The 13620-nt window shown below is 42.6% G+C and overlaps 1 protein-coding gene across 1 annotated transcript; it reads right to left on the reverse strand.

Moving 5' to 3' along the window:
- Positions 1-1481: 1481 nt before the first annotated feature.
- Positions 1482-11033, reverse strand: Hnrnpu (heterogeneous nuclear ribonucleoprotein U). Its single transcript, XM_051147980.1, has 14 exons — positions 10208-11033; positions 9274-9385; positions 9115-9188; positions 7142-7281; positions 6749-6848; positions 6158-6270; positions 5256-5519; positions 4989-5108; positions 4417-4545; positions 4160-4328; positions 3062-3316; positions 2595-2776; positions 2304-2375; positions 1482-1850 (listed from the first exon to the last, which is right to left on the reverse strand). The coding sequence occupies exons 1-14, from the start codon at positions 10818-10820 to the stop codon at positions 1797-1799; spliced, it is 2397 nt and encodes a 798-aa protein (XP_051003937.1). The 5' UTR covers positions 10821-11033; the 3' UTR covers positions 1482-1796.
- Positions 11034-13620: the final 2587 nt, after the last annotated feature.

Here is a 13620-nt window from a genome sequence, read left to right on the forward strand (position 1 = left end):
CCAAAAGCCCAATAAGATACTATCCTTGTAGTGTTCCCTATGGCAATGTTTGAAAACTAGCTTGTAGCAATTTCTAGAGTATATATAGTATAAAAATCTGACTTAAAATACCTAAAACAAAAACTATAGCAGTCAGCAATACAAGAAACCTGAAGAACTGAGCAGAAGCAGGCTAAAAACAGACACACTAAGTTCTGGTTTTAGTTCTACAGTTTGACTCATGACTCCTCACCCCACACAGTGAGGCTCCTTTTAGAAGATTTAAGTGTTCTGTGCAAACCCAATAAAATTACAATTAGGGGATCTAATGTTATCACGTGGCTAGTTAAGTTAGCAGCACTGTGTAGTAGTGAAATCAACGACTGGCTTGCTTGTATGATGGCTTCTAAAAGCATCTGTTCCCAAAGTTTCGTGTATCATATATGTCTATCAGGTGAGGACAGCCATTTACATTTGTAAACATGATCAACTGAACGTTAACTTCTCCCAGCCAGTACCTTTGCCCCTCATAAATGTTATAAGCCGTCTTGGGGGGGAGGGGAAGGGAAGAATTCAACTTTATATTATAAAAATCATTGTCACTATACATTTAAGTTTTTAAAACCTAAATGTTGCAAAGTAACAGAGTAAAAGAATAAGCTGTCCAGAAAGCACACACTTAACATTTCTCCTCTTAGGAGATGTAGTATAGAGGGATTTAGACCTTGATGGCGAGAATCCCAAACAAGAGTAAAATGAATTCTTTTTATTGCAAACAAACGTCTAAATTAATTTCTCCACCCACTTTCTTTAGAAAGAAAAAGAAATCAGCAGGCTAAGGAGATACCCATTCAAGAACTGACATGATTAAAAATTAAGATATAAATGGGTGACTCACAAGTTCATTAGCTTACAAAGATGGTGGAGTTAACTACTACAAGCACACTAGTTATACAGTATTTTGTGGGAGAAGGGCATACAGACATAGCTAACTTCATATAGATCCCATTAGACAACTGGATTTACAACAAGTTTTTTAATAAGAAATGGGCAAAGCCAGCTTTCTTTTCAGAATCAAAATGCAGAACAAATGGAAAAGTTTATGGTATTTAACCTTCACAAGTTTGAGCCTCCACATATAATGCAACCAAGTTTACATTTTTAACAGCCCTTCTACATACACTCCATCTTCTCAATCTTGGTTCCAAATTTATCTTCATTCCCAATTATGCCAATTTCATTGTTAATAACAGAAAATAATAGTAGTAATAACAGTAGCAACAATAGTAGCCTTCCCGGGTTTTGTCATTTCCCTCCACTATTGCCCAGCGCTGCAGAGGATGGAGTGTATTATGAGCAGTACAGAATCTTACGTAACCCATGAGGGCCTTAGTCCTTCCATGAATCTGGTTGCTAACATTGCTATTTTATTGTGACAATGACTCCCGACTGTTATTCTCTGTGAGAAATGGGGGAGTAAATGCTTAATAAAAGACACCAGGTACAAAGCAACATTTTACTTTTGTTGTGATAAAAAAAAAAGTCACATTTTACAGATAAAATGTAGAACCCTGAAATACTGACACATTCTCTTATCGTGCACAATGCTGAGGTTCTCTTACGATTCACTTTAAAACTGCAATTAAAAATGTACAAAAAAGAAAAGAAAAGAAAAATCAACCCACAAAGCTTCTAAAAAAGGAACCCGCAGGCACTTCCTCTTGTGGAATGTTTAAAAAGTTAGCCTACTAAAGAAAACAGTCGACTTCTTGTGAAGGTTTTGGAGAAATATGTATCAGTTCGTTTTATTTGGGTATTCAATAATATCCTTGGTGATAATGCTGACTCCATGGCTTCTGACCCCAGAATTGCTGTAAGAGAAAATTTTGTTTTTAAAGAAAAAAACATCAATAAGCCACTCAAATTGTTTTTAGGAAATGACATTGATCTAATTGAGAGTAATTGCTGGAAATAAATTTATACTTATCACACTTAATTTCTAATCAGACCAGAAATTTTAATTTACCAATTACCCGTATTGTTTTACCAATACACATTACAAAAGAAAACAGGAGACTTGGGTTAGTTTATGTAATTAAAACTATTGAAAAGGACCATGTAAAACAACCATTATGTAGTATTATTATTACTTTAAACTGTTAAAATCCAGTCTAACCATGGTTACAATTTATAACACAGTTAACAATAAACACCTTGTCCTCTTAATGTATATATGGAAATACTTCAATCCCCAGATAAGGACTTCCACCTGAATCTTAAACATAAACACTATAATGTATGTAATCATTTAAGAAACTACTTACACCCTGCTGCCACTGGTTGTAGCCCTGAGATTGATTTTTGTAGCCACGATTGTTTCCTCGTCCTCTGAAGTTCTATGAAAAAAGAATAAAAAAATCTGTAAATAAAGAGCTCTGAAGCAACAGATTTTAGGGAGGGGGCATGCAGAAACCCTTATACCCTAAGCTAATAATAAGTTAGTGCGCCTGAAAAGCAAAGTTCAATAAACAAAATCATTTCATAACTATGGAACACCACCAATGAGACTCCCAATCATCCATCTATAACTTTCTAGGCCAAATTATAGTCAATACCTGGTTATAGTTCCCTCTGTTGGGCATTCCACCTCTGTTATAATTCCCTCTGTTTGAGTAACCACCTCTGCCAGGAAACACAGGACCACGAGGATATGGATAGCCAATTCCACCGCTTCCACCACCGCCACCTCTCTGTGGCATGTTGCCTCTCCTGTTATATCCGCCACGGTTCCCAGGAGCTAAATGCAATCAGAGTTTAATTTAGTCCTGTCACATACAAGTCAGAGTTCATAGGTAAGTCTGAACATTAGTGAAAAATAATGTCATTGTAAATTCTGGTATACCTAGCATGAGTTTTTAAAAATATGTAGTAAAGTATGCCGTGTTTACATGGCAGCATAGAATAGAATTATCTAAGAAACCAACTTCCTATTTAACTACTTAAACTTAAAAAAAATAAAAAGACAAAAACCTTAATCTCTCAGCTCAGTTTCAAGTAACATATAACACTCAAAATAACTTGCCTCCTCCTCTAAAATTGCCACCTCGCATGTTGAATCCTCCACGTCCTCTATGGCCACCGCCTCTGTTGAATTGGTTCTTGCCACTCTTGTTTTTATTGCTCTTCTTTGAGCCAGTGTTTTGCTTCTTTTCTGGCGGAAGTGCCTTTTTGCTTTCTTCTTTATATTGCTCCAAAAGCTTTTGGGCTTCTTCCTTCTGAAGCTCAACATAGGTTATTTCATCAAAGCATTCAGCTACCTCTGGCAGGGTGAAGTTTCCTACAGGGAATAAAGTAAAATTAAACTTATATACTAATTCTACAATTAAAAAAAAAAGATTATATACAGTGTTTCCCCTACATGTGCCTGCATGCCAGAAGAGGGCACCAGATCTCAGTATACAGTGGTTGTGAACCATGTGGTTGCTGGGAATTGAACTCAGGATCTTTGGAAGAATAGCCAGTGCTCTTATAGTCTGAGCCATCTCTCCAGCCCCAAATTCTACAATTTTAAATTAATTAATTCATTAATTTCCGCCAAGTAGCCTTGGCTGTTCTGGAACTATGTAAACCAGGCTGGCTTTGAACTCAAAAATCCAACTGCCCCTGCCTCCTGATCCTGAGATTAAAGGCATCCACCACATACCGCAAGGCTTGAATATCCTTTCTTAATTCTTTCAATTCGTATCTGGCCATGGCTTAGTGCCATTCTTTGTTTTGGTTTGTCAAGACAGGGCTTCTCTGTGTAGCCTTACCTGTCCTGAACTCAACTTGTAGACCAGACTGGCCTCGAACTCAGTGACCCACCTGCCTCTGCCCTCAAGTGATGGGATTACAGGCAGGTGCCATCCTGCCCAGCATTAGTGACATTCCTTGTAAAATAACCAAAGATTAGTAGTATCCCTACAAGTACTGGTAAATCACTGTACCCTGCCAAGCGTGGTAGTTTATGCCTTTAATCCCAACACTCAAGGAGAGGCAGGCTGATCACTGAGTTCAGGACAGCCAAGGCTAGAGATATCCTGTCTAGTAAAACAAAACAAACAAAAACCCACACTATAATTCTAGGCATAAATTATAAAAACAAATTTAAGACAGTTTAAGAAAAAGTAAGGTTCCATGCCTTTCATCTTAAGGACAGCATGTTCTGGAAGGTCTTTCCCTTCTACTTCTGCTTTCTTCTGTGTCCTCTGCTTATAGTCTTCATCTTTTGGGCAAACTACAACAGCTTTCCGCTGGAAGCCTGCAAACAGGCACATTTTTCTCCTCTGGGCAGCTGCAGACACATTTGTCTTTGAGGGGAAAGAGTTAAAAACATTAATCTTCTACATGTTTATCAATTATCAGATAACATTTTTTAACTTCAAAGCTACTGCTTACCTGATCCAAAATAAAATTTCGCTTCTTGCGGGCAGCAATCTCGATAAACTTTCCAAGACACTGTGGAGCTCTCTGCAACAGTGTATTCAGCTTTCCAGTATCTGCCATCTGCTTCTTAAAACCAGCAACCTACCAAAAGGTTTTTCTTTTAATCTGTGTAATTTCTTATATACATTTAGTAAAAGCTTGTGACTACAAGGACCAGGTAACATACTCAATTGTATCTTTTAATAGTTATTAAAAAAAAAAAAAAGAGCTCTTTGATCTTGGTCTTTAAATTGCTAAGGATTAATTTCTGAAAAAGCAGGCACTGGAAGATAGCTTATTACAGATAAGATTACTTTAAGTAACCCATTTTGTTTTAGCCAAGCCCCTATTCGCTAAGATAGGACACACAAGCCAAGACTAACCTAGGATGCCTTCTGATTCCATTTATTTGTTATAGTGAAAATTAAGGCCAAGGCATAGCGTATGCTAGACAAGTTACCTCCCTCTGAATTATTATCAGTATTTCAGGGCTCCACATTTTATCTGTAAAATGTGACATTTTATAGTTTCATTCCTTTTCTTACCATCATTTTATCCATAATGGTATTTGTTCCAAGAATGTTATACTTCCCAGGGTTTTCAGCTGCATGCTTAGTAACCCAGGTAGTTTTCCCAGCTCCTGGCAAGCCAATCATCATTACAACCTACATTGAAAAAAAAGAGAACGTTATTTTACTACTTTATCATTCAGTAGTCCACTACTAACAATACTATAATTTACCCACCATTTAGCTTTGCTCAACATTACTTTAGTCATAAATCTACAAATTCCACACTAAAAACAAACTTACTTCACAATCCTTCTTCTCATCAGGTCCCTTTGGTCCTCTAACTCGGTCCTCTAAGGGGACATTTTGGATAAAAGTACAGTCTTCGGGTATTGGAAAGTATGGCTTTTCCTTCTGACCAAAATTAAATTCAACTGCACAGTTGTGGCAGAGAACATGTGGGAACAGTGGCCGGTCGGCAAGGACTTCCTTACTGATCTTGAAGGCAACACCAAGATCTTGTCCATTCTTTGCATAGGAGAGTTCAACTTCATCCGTTTCAAAGTTCTGTTGAATGGAATTAAAAAAAATTTTAAGCCCCTCAACTCAAGACATAGAAGTTTACACATTAAGGCTAATTGCTAAGAACCAATGGTTATAAACAAAGCACAAGAATCAGGCATCAGCAAATAGGTTTTTCAGGCCAATCTTGTTTTTCTGACAAAATGTGTTAGTGATTTAAACGACAGTCTTTTATTTTCCCAGTTTCAACTGCTCGTGTGTGGCCAGAGTTCAGATGTCTTTCCTTCTGTCACTGAACCTGGAGCTTGATGCTTCAGCCACACTGGCTGATTCCCCCTCCCACCTGCTGAATATCGCACTGCTTTATATGGGTGTTAAGTATCCAAACTCAGGTCCTCACACTTACACAGTAGAGACTAAAATCTGTGAGCCTCCTTTCCCAAGCCCCTATCCAACTAGCTGCATATATTTAGTCACTGGTAAGAATTTCTTTTAAGCTGGGCATTGGTGGCACATCCCTTTAATTCCAGCACTCAGGCAGAGGCAGGAGGATCTGAGTTACAGGCCAGCCTGATCTACAAAGGAGTACAGGACAGCCAAAGCTACACAGGGAAACCCTGCCTCGATAAGCCAAAAATTCCTTTTATATATACAGCTAGTGACATTAACAGGTAACAACTTACAGCAAAACATGTAATCACATCATTTTCATCAAACTTCTCTCCATAATCTTCTGTCTCACAGTTGCAGGTTTTTATTCCTTTCAGAGAATATCCATAGGAAAATTCTTCTTCGCCTAAAAGACAAAAACAAAGCATAAAACCAGTGTCTAAGCAGTTCAAAGACCCATCTAACTTATTTAAAATGTATGCTAAAAAGAATTACTAGCAAACATATTGCCCAGTCTGAGAAACAAGTCTCTCTATACCAAACACCTACATACAATTCAACTGACATACATACAATTCAACTGACAATTTACATGTCAAAACAAGTTTATTTTAATCATCCTTTAAACAACAAAAAAAGGGTTTGTTTGACTTATGTCTATAATCCCAGGCAGGCAGTCCAGCCAAGGATACACTGAGAAATAAACAAACAAACAAAAAACCCAGAAAGGGGGAAAGCAAAATAAAACCCATCCTTGTCTGCACATGCTAGCCGTAAAATAGCTACACTAAATCGATAAACTAGGGTCAAGGCTCACACTGCACTCTTGGCCTCAGTTAATACTGTAACCAGATCCTAAAGCAGTGAGCAAACGTCAACTTTACCGAGCAACATCCCACTGGTGGTTAGTGACCAGCCGATCCGAACTTCATGTATGTCAATGTCTTTTGTATACAAATGCCTTACTGGGATCTTCTCTGTTACCTAAAAAAAATAAAAATAAAAAATAAAAAATAAAAAAATCAAGTTAATTACAGGATTAAGCTATAAAACAGTCTCTTGCACTCTAGTTTATTTCATCTGGGCTATGGGCCAATTTCTTCTCCCTGCTATTAATACAAAGAAAAAACATTCCATCTTTGGCCATACACTTCCCCCATCTTGACAGATCTAGTAAGTTGATATATAACAAAGATCTTATTTCAGAAGAGTTTCTTTTGACCTACATCACCCATCAGTACAAATAGGCTCCCAGGAAGTCACAAAATTCCGTTTACCTTCATCTCAAAACAGACTTTGCCCTTTGATACACCGTAAGATGCTCTTCCTCCAGCCCAAAGAAAAGCAAAACTCTCCATAGTAAGGGAAGAAGCACTGAGGCGGTCTCTTGATATTTTAAAATGCAGATCACAATTATCTGAAATTATATCAAATGCCAAATTATTCTTTTGATATCCAATGTATTCCAGCTATGTTGACAAAATTTAGCAGGTTTTTTCATGTAATTTATTACTGTGGAAAATGTTTTCATACCATGCTCTTGTTCCTATGCTCATTTTAAGCCCCACTCCCACCAAGACAGTTTTAATTGATTATATACTAGTCAACTGCCAATTAATGCCAAACTTTGAAGTGTTTTTAAGTACCATAAAATGACTTAGACAACGCAACAGTAATACATACCTGCTCTGCTCTTTACCTTGATTTAGAGGCAAGCAGTAGAGGACAGCAGGATATCAAAGTGAAGCGTGCCAGAACCAGGTAGGATTTACCAGTGACAAAAAACGGAAGGGAAGCCACCACCAAATATTTTAAGAAAGCTGCGGATCCTATGCTTTGTAGACTAACACCAGAGTTCTAGAACCTTAACTCATTTCTGAAAGAGTGTAACTAAGCCAGCTTCAAACTCAGAAACCTGGCAGTGTATTAATCTGTAGCCTTTTAGGCTTGTACACCCAACCTGGTAAGGTATCACAAATAGGCATTAACTACTGCCTGGATTATACAAATCCAGTCCTTAACCTAGCTATCTTTAGGTGACTAGAGCTCATTAACCCGCAGCTTCTCCGAACTGGCACTTGACAACTAATGTTAACTAGAAAGCTGTTGATTTCTGCAGTTTGAGATTCTCCAAGCTTTGTTCAAGAATTTCCTGACTGCTGATAGAATTTTGTTTAAAACAAACACTAGCTGATTGGTCTCAAACTCCAGTAGCACTGTGTTAACCACTCTCTTGAATCATTACTATACTATCTCGTGGTTTCCAAGTATTTTACATCTCAGTAAACAACAAAACTTCCAGGTCAGTTTGTTTTCTTTTTCTTGCAAGACTTAACTGATTTAACTGTAAACCAGCCAGTTAGAAACCAGCCAAGTTTTACAAGTAATTTAACTCAGGAATTTAACAATCAATTTGTACAAAGAAACTTGAGAGTCCAAGCTTTTAACCCACAAAGTGAACCCTGTAACTATTCAAGCACTCATTGCTATTTTTTTTGTTCTGCTCACATCAAGTTATACATTCTTATTAAATACTAGTCTAAGGATAAAAATGCAAATCTGACAGCTAAAGCCTGTATCATGGCTTGCAATACTTCCTCATATTCAATTGCAACCCAACTGGGTAAAGTAGCATATTTACAGCGCTGCCATTGATACCATTCGCTGCTGAAGAAAGCTAGTGGCTCAGATAGCCCACTGCTGCTGCCCCAGGTCTTTGGAAGAAATCAACTTATGTTAAAGCAGCAGCTACTGAACTGGAATTGAGAACAAAAGAGCAGTTATTGAAAGGTAAATATTACAATCCTTAGAATAGGGAATATAAGTGTGTGCTAATGGGAAACTAATTAGTAAGTATTCGACTAGCCCAAATAGCTCACTTAATATAATTCCATAAAGTTATCGTCTTACCTATGTAAGGGCAAGTTACAGGCAGGGTTTTAAAAAACAAGTTTCTGGTAGCTGAACAAAAATTGATTAATTTTACATCCCTAAGCACTGAGAAGTTCCATGTCATAAAAATATTACCAATTAGTAGAGCTTATTAAAAATATCAATACAACTGAAGTGGTAGGTACTAAATATTGAACTACTGTAACCTGAACATAAGCTTATTACTTTCCTGCTTTAAAACAAATCTCTTAATGGGCTTTTCTCCACTTTAAGATGAACACATTTTCCTAACACTTAAAACTAAAATTAACACTATACTTGAAAACGAGAAGAGAGCGGTAAAGTCCGCTTCACTTACAAGTATCAAGACAAACCACTGTGTCATCGAAGTGTTCGTCTTCTTCTTCAACAGGTGGCTGAGGAGACTTGGCTCTGAAAGACAGAATCGTCTCCTGATAAAAACTCTTTCCACCATAAAGAATGGGTGGCAAGTGAAAACTAGGTTAGGATGCTCTACCTGCTGTACTTGTTTTCTTCAATATATTCAAAATACCCTCGGCCATGATCTTCTCGGGGTCTTTTAACACCTCTCTTTTTATCTCCGCCTTTCTGTTCTGTTTTGCCGTCTCCTAGAACAACACAGAACACCGCCTTACAACACCAGGCCGCTAACTAAATAATGGAGAAAAGCACCTTTTTCTGTTCCCATCCCGACTTATTGATTTTTCCATACCGGTTCTGTGACTTAACCCATGAAACAAATGCGAATTTAAAAAATAAAGCTATCAATCTGGAATTGGACTGCAGGCAGTGACGCAGTCTAAAGACACTACTAATTCTGCCAGCGTACCGTAACCTTCCAGAAAGCCTTCAAAAAATAAAATAAAAAAAGCGCGACGACGCTCGAGCCCACGTGCGCTGCGCTCAAGCGGGGGAGGGGTAGCGTGGGCCAACCACCCCTCCCCCACCAGAGCCCGGTGCCCCGCCGCCGCATTGTACTGGGCTTCCGCCCCACTCCCCGCGCCCGGCGCCTCCCGCCGGAAATGACGTCACACCGAGCCCCTGCGCTCCTTGCACAATACCGCGGCGAAGAGCCGCCAAAGCCCGCCCGCCCCGGGACCTTCGAGCCTTTCCCCTCCCCCACCCAAGACATGTGCCTGAACCGCGCGCACGCAGCGCCCCAGCGGCCGCCGCTCCCGCCCGCCCCGGCTCCCCCGCCAACCCCCAACGCAGCAGCAGCTGCAGCTCCCCCCGGCGCCCGACATACATAATGGAGGCGCCGCCGGCATGGCAAACAGAGCCCTCTTGGCGGCCCCGGGCTTCCCCGCCCCCACCTCCCGCGGCGCCCGCCCCTGGGGGCCCCCGCAGGCCCGGGCACGGTCCCCACGCGGGCCTCCCGCCGCGCGCGCACCCACAACGCAACACTCACCCGCCGCCTTCCGCCTTCTTACCTCCCGCCTGCTGTTGGCCCTGCCTCGCCCCGGGCGGCGCCACCGTCACCGCGAAGAGCGAGGTGGGGCCGCTGCTTTTCCCCGCGGCCTCCTTGCCAGCCCCGCGCTGCTGGGAGGGCTGCTGCGCCGCCGCCGGCGGTTGGGACTGCTCCTCCCCGTGGCCGTTCTCGTCGCCCGCGCCCTCCTCCTCGTCGCCGAGCTCGTCTTCCCCCTCCTGGAAGCCCTGGTCATCGCCGTTCTCGTCTTCCGACGCCGCCTCCTCCTCTTCCATCGCGCCAGCGTCAGCCGCCCCCTCCGCTCCGTTCTCCTCGCCCAGATCCATCTGGTCGCCGTCCAGAGCGGCGATGCCCTCCTCCTCCTCCTCATCTTCGGCGCCGGCCGCGGCCTCCTGCTCTAGGCCTGCTCCGGAGCGCCCGGCGGCATCGCCACCCAGGTCGAGGCTGCCGTTCCCGGGCTCCATGGCGGGGCGGCCTCCTGCCTCGTTGTCCAGCGCGGCCTGGAGTCGATCCATGAGATCGGCCTTGAGGCCCTTGTCGGAGAGGCGCCGCTTCTTGAGCTCCTCCTTCAGCTCCGACACCTTCAGCTTCTTGACATTAACAGGCGAAGAACTCATGGTGAGGGCCCCGGTTCACCGCTGACTGCTGGCTCCCTCGGCCTGTTGGCGGCGGCTGCTGGTCGGCCCGGGCGGCGGCTGCGGCTGGAGATGGTTGAGTACTGCTGCAGAGCGGATCCGCCTGCTGTCGAACGGCGCCAATTCCTTTCACCGAGTTCGCGAGGCAAGACGCGGAGACTCGCCCGGCGCGAGCGAGCACGCAACGTCCTCTCGCAGGGGCGGCGCCGCGCACGTAATATAGGCGCCCCGCCCCCTGCCGAGGCGCGGCGCGCTAGGGCGCCTGCGCGCGCAAGCCCCGCCCCGCCCCCACGGCGCGACGTCCGCGCTGGCCCCCGCCGAGCAAATGGAGGCTCAGGAAAGCCGCCTTTCGGTTAAACCGACCGGCCGCAGTGGCCGCCGGCCTTTCCGGCTTTTCGGTGGCTGCGCTCCTCTGGCGCTCTGCCTCCGTAGCCCGGAGGAGACTCTCCTCTTCCTGCCGTCAGTCGTCACCTATCATTTCCCATTCGAGGACAGCCTCCTTTCTTCCATCTTAGTTTTTTTGTTTTTTTTTTTTTGTCTGTCCCTCAGGCTGTAGGTTTAAAACTTCAAGTCTCCACTGTAGGCGATTGTTATGCAAAGGCAGTTTTTTGTTTGTTTCTTTTCCCTCCATTTGATTGCGGTGTGGTTTTTACAAGTCCTGCTTTGCCAGTCGGACTTTTTAAGCCCTGCAAGGGCGAGGCCAGAGCCTTTCTTTTGTCTCTTCCACAACCAGTGGTGCAAGGCCTGGGAAACAGGCTTGCTTATACTGTTCCGTGCTGCACAGCATGCTGAGCGGGCCTTGCGCACTGTTCCCCGTATTTATTAGTGATTCTTGAGGAAGCCTTAGAATTGCATGGAATTTTCCCCAACTCGTACTGTAAAGACAGGCCTCTTGCAGGACTTAGTCTGCCTGCTTCAGATCTGGTCCACCAGTTTGGAGGGACACCCAGCTAGAAAACGCATTTTGATTCTCTCCCTGTTTTCTCAGACACATTCTAAGCATATACACGCTGAATATTGCCTGCAAACACGTAATAATAAAAGGCTGCGATTTAGTTTTTTGGTTTTTTTTTAAACACACTTACCTGCCCTATCCCTTGGCAGACTGGCAGAAATAACAAGAGAGAAAACTAAACCCTGAGTGGTGGAGCACTCCTTTAACCCCAGCACTTGGGAGGCAGAGGTAGGCAAATCACTTGAGTTCGAGGCCAGCCTGGTCTACAAAGTGAGTCCAGGACAGCCAGGGCTATCTACCACACAGAGAAACCGTGTCTTGGGGGGAAAAAAAAGTTAAAACTAGTCAGAGCTACATAGTAAATAACACGTATCTTGGGCTTCATTAGCCAGACAAAACAAAACACCAAAAGTATTGCTCACAAAATCCATTATGATCCAAGCATATGTCTATAATTCCAGCATGTGGGAGATGCTGGAAAGATGATCAAGAATTCAGTGTCACCCTGTTGGGTCAAGGTGGTACAAGCCTTTAATCCCAGCACTCGGGAGGCAGAGGCATGCAGATCTCTGAGTTCAAGGCCAGCCTAGTCTACAGAGTCCAGGACAGCCAGGGCTACACAGAGAAACCCTGTCTCAAAAACACAGAAAATTACATCAATAAAATTCAGTGTCATCCTTGGCTACAGAAGGAGTTCAAGGCCAATATGAGCTACCTGAGACCCTGTCTCTACAGAAACCAAAGACCCCAAAATGTTAAGCTATACCTACCATTTGATGCTGTGGTCCTTTCTTCCCGTTCATCTGAATGTTGGAAGTACAGAAATGAAGTATATCCTATTTGGCCAATATAATTTAACTTGTAAATAAAATTATTTGTTCATTTGGTTTTTGAAGGGCGCACTCTATGTAACCCCAGGCTGGCTGAGATCCTCCTGCTTCTGCCTCCTGTATACTGTGATTTAAAACATGCACCACAACGACACTGCTGCAATCATTTTTAAAAAGCATTTTTTCTTACTATGGAGTCATGAGTAAACATGAAATATATCTGTGAAAGGAGTTGAGTTGAAATCAGTACAGTCTGGTAATTGGTGGTGACTGCCACCAAAATGGCTCCAAAATTTACTTTAGCTTCAGAATATAATGATTCTGAAGCTTATAGATAAACGACAAACTAGAATTTCAACTCTTGTTCAGAAATGGAAGATAGAACTACAGGGGGCTTACAGATTTATAAACTGGATTATTAGTTCCTTAATCAGGAAGCATCAAACTTTATTACTAGGCTTCTATGTGCTCTCAGATGTTTATATTTATGGCAAAAATAACTAGTTGGATGTGGTGCTGCACACATTTAATCCTACTACTCAAGAGACAGAGGCCAGCAGAGCTCAGTGGGTTTGAAGTCATTCATGGGTAAATAGCTACAAAACCCCACTAAACTCAAAAGGTTTGCTTAGCTAATAATACTAGATTTACTCATAAGAGGCATTCGTAGAACATTGTTGGCTGCAGTAACTTTTAGATGCACAGGAGGCGCATCCACAGTTTTATTATCCAAGAGGTTCGCAGGTTGGTTGATCTCCATGTGGCAGCAGATTCTCTCAGCCTGTTCACCCTAAGACCCAACGAGCTGAGCCCTTGACAGTCTCACTCCTCCGTCCTTTGTGCTGCCCTAGACCAGACTGGAAAGAAAAACAGTTTCTTGATCAGAGAACCATCATCTCCCTTCTTAAAATAGTTGCCATTCCTTTTTGTTTGTTTGTTTTTTGTTTTTTTGTTTGTTTGTTTTGTTTTGGGTTTTTTAAGACAGGGTCTCTCTGTG

This window comes from Acomys russatus, chromosome 6, assembly GCF_903995435.1.
Source record: "Acomys russatus chromosome 6, mAcoRus1.1, whole genome shotgun sequence".
In the NCBI taxonomy this organism is placed as follows: Eukaryota; Metazoa; Chordata; class Mammalia; order Rodentia; family Muridae; genus Acomys; species Acomys russatus.